The sequence below is a fragment of the Zingiber officinale genome, chromosome 3B, assembly GCF_018446385.1.
Source record: "Zingiber officinale cultivar Zhangliang chromosome 3B, Zo_v1.1, whole genome shotgun sequence".
NCBI lineage: Eukaryota > Viridiplantae > Streptophyta > Magnoliopsida > Zingiberales > Zingiberaceae > Zingiber > Zingiber officinale.
In genome coordinates, this window is record NC_055991.1 from 49,423,983 (window position 1) to 49,436,864 (window position 12,882).

Here is a 12,882-nt window from a genome sequence, read left to right on the forward strand (position 1 = left end):
TTTGCCAAAACCGTTGTCTTTGAACTCCCCATTAAATATAAAAGACAACGGCTTTAGCAAAACTGTTGTCATTGAGCGACTTTGTTTTAAAACGACAACACTTTTTACAACGGTTTTATAAACCGTTGTCTTTATCTGCGTTTTTAGCGGCTATGACAACAGTTTTGAAAATATCGTTGTAATTGAATTTGGTCATTTCCCCCCTTCGTTGTTTTCCTTTCCCTCGTTATTTTCTTTTCGGCGCCGTGTTTTCGCGTTCCCAAACCTAAGCCATTTATCTTTCCCTCTCCTCATACGACATTGTGCTCCTTCTCATTTCCTGGTGAGCGGCGGCGTTCTCCAATGGGCTGCCGAAGATCCAGACGCACGGGAGGGAGAAACCGGAGAACGGGATCTGCCACGACGACAGCGCTCCGCCGGTGAAGGCGAAGACCATCGACGAACTGCACTCCCTGCAGAAGAAGAGGTCGGCGCCAACCACCCCCATCAAGGACGGCGCGCAGCAGGGCAACGATATGGGCAAAGATGGTGATGTTGCCCTCTTCTTTGGACTATCAGGTAAGTGTTGGTCGGACGAGATTCTGGCGCATCACCTGCCCATTGCATGGTTACTATACTGCCCTTTGTAACTTAACAAGAAGCATTCCATGTGTAAATGTGTAGAATTATGTTACACTGCAGTGTTTTCGCCATATGGCTTCTTTGTTCTTATGACTTTTGCTTTGTTGTTTTAGGCACAGGGAAAACTACTCTGTCTACGGACCACAACAGGCTTCTTATTGGCGATGATGAGCATTGCTGGAGTGAAAATGGTATTTCAAACATTGAAGGAGGTTGCTATGCAAAATGTATCGGCCTAACAAAGGAGAAGGAACCTGACATTTGGAATGCCATCAAATTTGGAACCGGCAAGTGCCCTATCAAACTCGACATGCACTTTGAACTGGAACCATTCATATTTTTTTGTCCTAATGTTTGCTAATTTCTTGCAGTGTTAGAAAACATCGTTTTCTATGAACACACTAGGGAAGTAGACTACTCTGATAACTCTATTACAGGTGATGAACAAGATGAAACAAACTTCTTGAGTGAATTGGTATTGTGTGAAAGGGAATCTGGTTCAATGGAATTGTTGATGTTGCAGAGAACACTCGAGCTTCATATCCAATTGAGTATATTCCTAATGCGAAGATACCGTGTGTTGGTCTGCATCCTAAGAATGTCATCCTCTTGGCATGTGATGCTTTTGGCGTGCTTCCACTAGTTAGCAAACTTACTTTACCGCAAACAATGTATCACTTCATCAGCGGTTACACTGCTCTGGTGCACAGTCCATTGCATCAAGCACATTGTTATGTCTTGGAAAATGATGTTGACGTTGATCCTTATATCGAGTAATTCTCTTACTTATTAATATTTATTACACTGTTCTTATGTTTTACTAATTAACTTATTAGTATTCTATTAGTTAACTTATCCCTAATCTTTTCATTAGGGATAAGTTCTGATTTGTGGATCCACAAACCCTGCCAGTAATGTCATATGTATCCAAACTTGACAAAAATGAAAAGACTGAATACTTGAATAGCTAGGCAAGTGTTTTGACTGATAGGCTGTGTAGTGCAACAAAAAATCAGCTAGTTTTGGCACCTCACAATGTTGGGTAAATAAATATTACAATTTCATTTTTAATAGATTTATTTCAACAATTCTGTTGAATTTATGCATTGACTCTGTTTTGTGCATAGTTGTCATTGGATTTTGACTGTCATTGACCCTTATGTGGGGATGGAAATTGTGATTTAATGATAACAAGTGATATCATGTGATACTACCACTGGAATCTCCATTTACTTATTGTCTCACTGCGTATGCTTTCTCTCCTTGCAGAAGCTGTGCCAAAGAAAATCCTTGAGTTGATGAGTGTGGTCGGACTTACTAGGGAAAATGTTGCAAGTCACTTGCAGTAGGGATGGCAATGGGTCGGGTTCGGGTCGGATTCTATATCCTCCGTCCCCATACCCATCGGGTATAGGATCTCCAATGGGTATACCCATACCCATTAAAGGATCGGATATCTTCTATAATTTTAATTTTTCTTCTTTATATCCAAACATTTTACATGAACTATCTTTATGTTTTGGCACAAATTGGAGTTTGGCAAGCAAATTTTGCAATTACACCCGAAAATTTTTACAATCGCCCCTACTGTAATTGCATAGTTCATGTAAAGTATTAAAATTTTTTTTAATATATGTATATATATTATCTAATCGGGTATTCGGGTCGGGTATCGGGTATTGATAGTCCCTCCATACCCTCCTCCATTCGGGTCGGGTATCGGATCCTCCATCGGGTTCGGGTGGAATTGCCATCCCTAACTTGCAGGTATCTCTGCGCATCGTTTTGAACTTTATCCAGTTGCTTTTAAACTCTCTTATTGTTACCATTACCATGAATAGCAACTCTTCTTATCGTTAGGTGTTGCAAATTGTAGGAAGAAATGGAGTCGATTAAGTAAATGATTGACTTACTCGTTGAAATCTAAAAGTTATCTTAATTTTCAAGGTTAATTAAAGCCAATCAGCTTAGACTTTTCCTAGAAGACCACCATAGTTTCTTGAATCCAAGAAAGCTAACTAGTCACATATTCTTGATTTATTTGCTACATAACTAGAATTAAGGAATATATTACTTAAATTAAAACAAAAATTGGTCATCTCAATTGTATGTCACCAAGTGACGTCCTTCTGCCTTGTTTTTACAATCTAATAGTTATTGGATGCTCTTGAACCGAGCTTTTGAGAGGAGGAACTCTGAATCATTAGACAACTCTTTTGTCGTATGAATTTGGTATTCATAAGATGCAAACTCATGCTACATCTGTTGTTAACTCCATCAAGACTTTGCTTAATTAAGCATCATCTTAAAGCTGTAGTATACTCTTTTCCATTGCATCAAATAATTCAGAGTTCTTCTTCTATACCAAACAAATATAGGTAGACAATTCAGAGTGAATTAAAAGGGGCCTGTGCATGCAAGAATAGATTCTGAAGTTATAGTTCTGTGGCAATTTTTTCTTGAGTTCAGCTTTTTTATACAGATAAGTTTTTCAGAGATGAAATAATCTGATGATTACTGCACTTTCTAGTTTATTTTATTATTTGCTTGATGTTTTTATCATTTTCTCTCTATGCTGCTTCTCTAAATCGTGTCCTTTTTGTACATGAATAGAAATATCGCCTGTATTTGAGGAGAGTAAGTATGGCCTTATGTGGAGAACAGCAAATGGAAAACATGTGATTTAATATATATGGAGAGTAATGGAAAACATGTGTATTTTGATGAGTAACAACTCATTTTGTATATTTTTGTATATGTGGCTACAAGATGAATTATATATGAATGTTTATTTTGGATTTAATGTAGTAAATATTTAGTTTTGTATTGGTGGTTTGCTTATAGTAAAATAAGATTGGTTGTTTGGTATTAATGAACATTAAAGACAACAGTTAAAAATGTTGTAAAAACTAGGTAAACCACAACGAATTTTTTTTGTAAAAAGTGATAAAAGACAATGGTTTTAACCGTTGTAAAATATATTAAAACTGTTGTAAAAAAAACAAAACATGTCAAATATTATCTACCACAACAGTTTATATATGTTGTAAAAAATGTCTACAACAACACTTTATTTCTGTTGTTGAAATTATCTACCACAACGGTTTTAAAACGTTGTCGTATCCTTCGTAGCCAAATTTTGGGCATATAAACAACAACGGATAAAAACCCGTTGTCAAATGTCTACAAAGACAACGGATTCAAAACCGTAGTCGTAGGGCAATACATTTTACAACACCCTCAGTTACAACGGTTTTTTTGACCCTACGACAACGGATAATATCCGTTGTCATTTGCAGTTTTTGTTGTAGTGTTGTCTCACAAACTCACAAAAGGAGAAAGGTTTGCTAGCAACCTTGAAGGTGGATTTTCGGCCAAGGAGAAGAGGAGCAAGAAGAATGAAGATTAAGTCCAAAATGAAGAGCAAAAAGCTTAAGTATTTTCATCCAATGAAACACTTAATTAGCATTAATGGCCTTAATGAGCATTTACACTCCATTAAGGACCAAACTTGTAACTCTTCATTTTGAATGAGTGTAACTCCTCATTTCAATTTCGAAAATTGAATGGGATAAATAATCATTGAATTTCGAAATTCAATGATTATTTCCATTAATCTTCACTTGAGTCTAACTCAAGTCTCCTCACTTGAGTCTAACTCAAGTCTAACTCAAGTCTAATTCAATCGAGTCTTTACTCAATTGATCTCATGCGATTCAAATTCAATGAATCACTATTTCATTAATTTGAATTGACTCCTTGAGTCTAGTTTGAATTGGACTTAATCTAATAATTAGATCCAATTGAGTCCAACTCAATATGTCTAATTCGGATTAGACTTAATCCAATGATTCATCATATGAATCCATCTCCAAATCTACTTGTTCTTTATGTGTGACCCAATAGGTTCTCGTAATGTTGGAAATGTACCTAAATCAACATTTAGATACATAAGCAATGAGTGACATCTAGCAAGGCATCATTGCTACCTAAGTGACGAGAAAGTCAAGATCCGACCTAACCTGTCCGTGGCTATTATCTTGTATGACTTTGTCCCTCTATCCTTGATATCTAGGTTGATCAATGAGGCATAAACCGTGTCATCCTTTTATCAACCTTTGTGTTTTTTGATCTCTAAGTGGACACACTCAATCAAATAAGCTCAACATCTCATTTTGACTCATTTGAGCATGGTCATGCTTTTCTTGTGTCCTACTAATCAAGGGGCTCACAGATATCGCTTCCGTCATATGGAAGGGATACATCCCATCTACATCACTCACATCCCTCCACGTAATTCATTGCATACCCAGTGATCGACTTTATTATCCACCTTGTTACAGGTGACGTTTGCCGATACCAAAGTACACAACTCCTTATGTAGGGAACCGTAGTGACTTCAGGTCCAAGGACAATTCATACCAATAGTCACATGAGAATGTTTATGGCACTCATATAACGATCCATGAAACATTCTCATGGCGGGTCATTCAGTATATATTCTCTAATATATACTCATGTGTCAACCTGATATCTCATATCCATGACTTGTGAGATCAAGTCATCCGTTGACCTACATACTAGTCTCAACGTATTAATATTGTCATTGTATATTAATGCTAGACTAGGAATAGTTAAGAGTAGTGTTCTCTACAATATCTCACTATCAATTCAACCAATTGATATATTGTAGATAAGAACATACTATCCAAGGACATTATTATACTTATTCAATTGACACTGAATTGAAATAAACAATTTTGCCCTTTATTAATAATGATATGTGATACAATAATGTGCCCTTTACAATCATCTCATAATTGGAACTAGGGCTAATACTAACACATAACCCCTTGGCCAAGGAAGCCTCAAGCCCTCTCCTTTCTCCCCACGTCACCTTCCCCTCCTCTTCCCGTCGCCTCCTCGCCGCGGAGATCCCAATTGCGTTGGCACCACCGACGGGTAAGCTTCCCAGTTCCTCCACCGTCGCCTCCTCGGCCGATCACTGTCTAGTGTCGGGTATTCCCCTCTCGATCCGCCGGTTTCCCTTTCTTCCTCGGCCTTCTGCGCACGTACGCACCTGTTGTCGACACTTACCGCCTTTGCCTTGATCTCCCCGACGGGTCTCTGTCTTCCCCTAGAACGACGACCCTGACCAGAAGTCGGTTGACATGTTGGCTGCCCACAACCTCACTGAGCGGAGCCCTAGCCGACGATCCACCATCTACGATCTTCTCCTTCCTTTGTCATAGCCAAAGCATATCTGTCGTAGCCTTAACGTGAGAGCTTTGATCGACCATCCTTCTTATCTTTTCTGACCAGATGAGCATCGACTGAGAAGTGCCTTAACCAGGGCCTTCTTACGGCTACACGTGAGGTAAACGACTAATTCTAGCTTGAACTGAGGTTATTGTTTATACCTACTGCTGATTTTTGGTGTTGGTGTTTGAGATCAGTAGCTCAACTATGGATCTGGGCATCACTGTTGGAGGATGATCCATAGCTTCAGCCACAATTTCCAGCAGCAAGCTCTTTGGTCGTGAGTTGACAAAAGGATAATTAAATTTAGGTAAATTGTGAATTTATTAGGGTTGAAACTCGATTAACTTGAGTTTTAGGTGATGAACTTGTTGTTAACCCTAATATATTGGTGTATGGAATTATTTAGGATTAGGATTAACGACTTGGCTTATGATAGAACTTAGTAGTACTATATGTTCTGTGTTGTAGGATACTAGTAGGAGGCATATCTCGACGTGGAGATTGTTTGTTCCGACCTTTTTTTTGAGGCGGGTACTTTGATTTATCTTTTGATATTGTCATCTAATATGCTTAGTAGGTTATAAATTGCAGTAATAGGTATGTTTGTTTCTGTTTGGTATGTCAGTACTTGATACCTGTAGCATGCCTTATTTGTTGTTTGCTATACATCCATGCTTATACCCTCTTGATTATTGTCATGTGTATTATGTTCATAGAGGTAGTGGCATACCATACCTTATTGTGTACATGACTAGTTATTTGTCATACCCGTCAGGTGTACCTAGATCATTTTATTGGATCCATTTACTTTTTGGTGCATACTTTATGGAGGTGGATATGGTCAGGATTTACATGCTTAGTGACATGCACCATCTTGCATGATTGCATGTTGAGCGATTGTCGGCTCCATTATTGTTGAGCACATCGCCAGTTATATGGATTTGCACACACAACCACTCATGGGTTAGTGGTATATCAGGCATGGTGTATTGCAGCAGGTTGCTCTGTCAAGGGCTCCGCTGGTCCGCTCATGGGTAGTGTGATTGCAGCGTGGTAGCAGGATAGGGATCCCTCCTCTGAACTGACTTAGGGAGATGATAACATTGAGCTCCCCCACTTATGATTTGGGGTAAGAGGATAGGCGTACTCTGATAGTATCCTGTCCACTCGGTCACTCAGGAGTAGTGATAGAAGAGTGCACAGTTGTCATAGCTCTACCCACTCATAGGGGTGTAATCAAGCCGAGCCGAGCCGAACTCTTGGATGTTTGAGTTTAGCTCGTTTATAATCGAGCCGAGCTCGAGCTTTATTTAACTAATATATTCATGGCTCACGAGCTTATTTGAGCTTTTATCGAACCTAAACGAGCTTAATAAATATAAATTATAAATTTGAATATTCATTAAAAATTAAATTATATATTTTAAAAAAATTATAATATTCTTATTAAAATTTATAATTTTATTCTAATAAATAAATTTAATATATTTGTCTATGTTTTTCATAAATAGAGTGTAAAATCTATAAATTCAATATCAAAACTATTATTTTTTATTTAAAAATTGATTCATGAGCTTAACGAACATGTTCACGAGCTAACAAGCCAAATATTGTGAACCTTGAGCTTGGTTTGTTTATCTTAACGAGCCTAATTAAACGAACTCAAACGAGCTTTTATCGAATCGAGCTTCGAATAGCTCATGAGCGGCTTGAGTCATTTACACCCCTACCCACTCGGTCTCACCATTGTGTGTGAGATGGCTGACTGACGTCATGGGTGACCATGTCATTTGCATCATATTCGTGGATTACATTATTACTTATGATTGCTGCATTTGTTTGGGTTACATATGATTAACATGCATACATGAGACATGAGGTATCTGGTCTGTCGACCCTTATGTTAGGATAGGAGGCCATGATGAGTACAGTTCTTCTTTACTTTTCAGTTTTCGCATTTCCTGTTATTGATCAGGAAACTGTACTCCATGATTATTACTATTAGATATATCTTACTATGCATGTCAGTTTGATATCCGCTAAGTTGTTTGAACTCACCCCATTGCTTTATTTCTATTTCAGGTTGAGGCTGTTAGGAGGTTCTAGTCACTAGTCCCCCACCTCGTGTAGATATAGTTTTCTACTTTCAGACTTTGTGTCATTGTTTTGTGATCTACATATGTGTGATGTGTAGATCTTGTACTCGTGGATTTCTATATCGAGATTTTGGTCCATTACCCTTGTTTTCTGCTGCTATGGTTTTCCGTTGTGGGTTGTGTTTTCCTTGAGCAGTGGAGTAGTTTTATTAAACTACGGGGTTGTGTCAGCCAGAGGCTGTATTATTATAAACTGTGTGGATTGTTTGTCATATTTTATTGTATATATTCCGACCGTGTTGGCCGAGGATTATGAGACCCTAAGGGCTATGTAGTGAGGTTCTATATTATCACCAGTACAGGAGAGATTCTGTCGAAATTTCTTCTGGCAGAGACTCTCCCGGGACATGATAGATTTCCTCATCAATAACTGACAATAAATCATCTCAAATCAATAAAATTTATGGATAATAATAAAATTTATTATATTCATATTCAATATAAGTATTGATCAAAGACAATGAAGATCTTTCCGAGACTATAAAACAAGAAATGAAAATGCAAAACAAGTCTTTCAAAATTGAGGTTCAACTAGAGCATCATAGGTGTAAAATTGCCCAAAGGATTTCAGCCATTCAGTAATGAGTTCCATACTCAAATTTAGGATTTCAGATCCCAACAGTTCCATATTTTTGCATTACAACAAGTAGAGAAATCAATTCTAAAAACTCTAATAAACCAACTATATATTTCTACATTACAATATGTACCCTACTTTGATTTCCAATTGAACCAACTATAAAACAATTACTGATGAAACATCCAAACAAATTAGAAATTAGAAATCTTTCTACAATACAGAATTCTCTATTAGAGAAGCTACATACAACCAAATTTAGGAGTCCAACATCTTAATTAGAATTTAGTCAATTTGTCACCTGACTATTCAAAACCATTCGAAGAATGCCCCTTTACTCCACTTGCGCAATATCAAAAACTGAAATTTCCACCTCTTGATCAAATCATTATGTTATTCAAATATAATATATATGTTTTAATATTCCAACAATTTTAAGATGAAGTTTTAGATTTCTACCCAATCATATATTTATAAATACAAATCTAATTTCTCTCAAATTCATATATTAATTCTCTTAATTAGTTTATCAAATTTATAAATATATTATCAATTATATTAATTTTAAATTCGTATTGAATTAAGTTTATAATTGCTATAAAAAAAAAGCAAATAACAATTTGGTTTTTTCCTATATTTGCTAATTGATATTATAACAGATGTAAAAAAGTAAATAAATAAAATAATGATCTAAATTTTAGAAATTACTATTTTAGAAAGTTTTCATACCTTATTTGTTTTTCGATATTATTATTTAACGTTTAATTATGCGAATTATGTAACCTATCCTCGTGATTTCCTCTATCCCAACGCCTTTGCTTGCCTCTTGATGGCGGGACACGACAACACCCCGTGTGAGCCGCCTATGGTCCGATAGGCCCGTCGCCATCGCCGTCGCCGCCGCAGCTCAATTGGACGCCGCCGTAATGATGTGCAGCAGCAGGATGGCTCAGCGGAGGACCGCCTCACTTCCCTCCCCGAAGGCCTCCTCTTCTGCGTCCTCTCCTTCCTCCCCATCAAGCAGTGCGTCGCCCTCTCGGCCCTCTGTTCCGACTTCCGCCGCCGCCTCCCTTCCCTCATACCCCGACTCGACACCTTCAGCCTTTACGTCGTCGGCGATGTCATCCCCCAAGAGCACACCTTCCCCCGCGCCCTGATCCGCCAATGCCACATCCGCTTCAGAGTCGTACCTGTGTTCGACGGGGCCTGAAGCGCATATTAAAAAGTGACTCTTTTACTACGGTAACTAATAATAAAGTTCAATTTACAAATAACATATATACTAAATATATAAATAAACTAAAAATAAATATATTACATCAATAAAAAGTTAATAAATATTTAAAATAATTATATAAACACTACTCGTCTAGATGTTTTAAAGATAAAAATATTTATTAAATCTGTATAATTCAATTGTCGGACTCTTTCTTTCTCAATCGATAATATTGATAACCCATTTAATGTATCATGTAATACTGAGACCAATGCAGTGGCCGCAAGCAGTAGCAAGGCAATAAGTAGTAACCATCATACAATTAGGTCACAATTACCACAAGCGACTGAGGTAGCGTGCGACGGCCCCGCACCACGCAATTAGGTCACGCGGGCAAAGGCCAACCGCCAGCCCGCGTCGATTGAGATAACCATTGCGAGAATCGACGCGATTAGGTCGCACAAATGATCCTTGTTGCACAATTAATTAGGTTACAATTAGTGTCACGTGTTGCAAGACGAAGAAGATGGTCGAAGAAGAAGATTATGATTACCTCTTATTCCGTAGATCCGTGCCTTGGTAGAAAGAACATTGTAAAAAAAATCGCGTGCAAAGAAGAGCAACATCGAAAAAGAAATTACGTGCAAAGAAGAGTCATGCGTCGGTGTATGCCTCGAAGCCATGAGAATAGGTTTAACGACCATTTGAGATCCATGTCTCTCATTTTTTTAGTATAATTAAAAACAATGGGCCCTTCATTGAGCTGGGCCTGAGGCGGTTGCCTCTCTGGCCTTATGGAAGTTACGGCTCTGATCCGCTTCTCCGAAGTCACATATTTATCCAAACGCCCCGAGCGGCTGCTCGTCAAGGATCTCGTCGAGTCGGGCGTCCAAGATCTCACCCTCGAATGCTCCAACGAGCATTGGATTAATACCAGCTTCAGGAGAAATTGCAGGTTCTTGGGCATCAGGTCGCTGAGGAGTCTCTCCTTGCACAGAATCAAGGTCCGCCACCGTCCGCCAATTGCCTGCACCCTTCTCACCTTCCTCAAAATGGAATATTGCAGCCTTCTCGACCATGATTTCCTGTTCACCTTGCTCGCTTCCTGCCCTTTCCTCGAGACTCTGCATTTCTTGAGTTGCCACAACTTAAACATGAGCAAACTAAGCATCCACTCCGCCTCCATCAAGCATCTAGTCGTATTATACAAGACTCTCATCTTCCCCCTCATCGACATCCACTGCCCAAAGCTTGAGTCGTTAACCGTCAACACCACTGTGCTGCGCATTGAAGCGCCCAAGGTCCGGAACGCGTCATTACTGCTTAGCCTCAATCCACATGCAGATCCTTCAAATGCATTGATGGAGTTTCTCGGAACTCCTCCTTTTCGAACAGCTGTTTTTCAAATGACGGCCGTTTGTCTCATGCTGAAGCTGAATTCTAGCACAATCCCAAACGTGAGAGAAGATCGATGAAGCTGACATTTATATTTTATTCATACTCTAACATAATTCGCTTTGTTGACAGATATTAGCAGCAGAAAACGAACTTGATAGATTTATTTATCCGGAAATCAAAGAGTACGCCGTGATCTTCAACTTTGACTTCAATCTGAAAGATCAATCATCATCAATGATATTAACCCAGCTGCTCCAGGCGTACAATGATTACAATTCTGTGTTTGATATACAGAGCACCAATGAAACAACAAGGGTCGATCACTTGCTTCATGGCTCTACCGACGTAGAGCTAATTAAATTACAAATGAGAATGCCCGAGAAGACGTTTGAAGGGTTTCTCTCGAATCCGGAGAAGATGGAGGAATTAAAGCAAGTGGTATTGCAAAAGCTGAGAAGTCGCACCAGCAGAGAGCAGTTCAATGATATATTAGCATCCAACGAGCCCTTAGTCGAAGTATCCTCCAGTATCACTAACTGCATTGAAATGAAATTTTAGTACAATCGATATGAATGTTTTCGCCCTTTGTTGGATTTGAGTCTCAGTTCATGCATTTGTATTAACTAGTTTATGATTTGCTAGCTTTTGATTACCTTTAATGATTATAAAATATGCTAATAAGATGAATGTTGAGGTAAAGGTAATGATATGAATGTATATTGCTCTAGTAGTTATCAAAGTGAAGGTTTAATTTGATTTGCACAATATGGTTTGAACTGCAAACCCAAAAATAAATTTACTTAGTTTCCAACACCACTCTAACACATCATTTGTTAGATTTCACTACATCCAACAATATACTTATAAATCCAAATCTAATGTCTCTAAAATTCATATATTAACTCTCTTACCTAGTTTATCAAATTTATAAATACATTATCAATTATATTAATTTTTAATTAGTATTTAATCAAGTTTATAATTGCTAAAAAACAATAACCGTTAGATTTTTAACTATAATTACTAATTGAAATTATAACCTATGTAAATAAGTAAATAAATAAAAATAATGATTTAAATTTTAGAATTAATTTTTAAAAATTACGTTAGGCCAATCAACAAAGAACTAATCATTCTCATATAATTTATTTATTTTTAATTACTATTTCAGAAAAATTTAATACTATATTTTTTCTATATTATTATTTATCAGTTTAGTTAGAAGAATTATTCAACGAGCGATAGAGATATTTCGATCCAGACGTCCAAGGTCTCACTGATCCTATTCGAAAATCGAGTCGACGGAAGCTGGGGATGAGTGCTCTCGTTGATCGTGCGTAGACTCCAGGCGGAGCGGACCTACAACCACAAACATGTCAGTGCCGAGCTAAGAAAGGATTTTCTGACATTGATTCTCCGACACTCAAGTCAATCATTGGCGATGTGGAAACAACGGAACAAAGAAGGAAAGGAACAGTAGCAACAGTAATGTGCTCATACCTCCGACGAAGCTTGGACCTCTTTATATAGGGCTTCCACAGCACATGCACACACTTCCCAAGGCATGCACACTTCTCAAAGTTTTCCATGAAAAGACGTATCAGTAAAGTGTCCCTAACACAATACCTTAACAAGCCGAGCATATCTCTGAA

At 37.9% G+C, this 12,882-nt stretch overlaps 1 protein-coding gene across 1 annotated transcript; it reads left to right on the top strand.

Moving 5' to 3' along the window:
• Positions 1-515: 515 nt before the first annotated feature.
• LOC122054874 (phosphoenolpyruvate carboxykinase (ATP)-like) lies at positions 516-9,826 on the top strand. Its single transcript, XM_042616297.1, has 5 exons — positions 516-558; positions 735-908; positions 993-1,058; positions 1,145-1,323; positions 9,494-9,826. The coding sequence occupies exons 1-5, from the start codon at positions 516-518 to the stop codon at positions 9,824-9,826; spliced, it is 795 nt and encodes a 264-aa protein (XP_042472231.1).
• Positions 9,827-12,882: the final 3,056 nt, after the last annotated feature.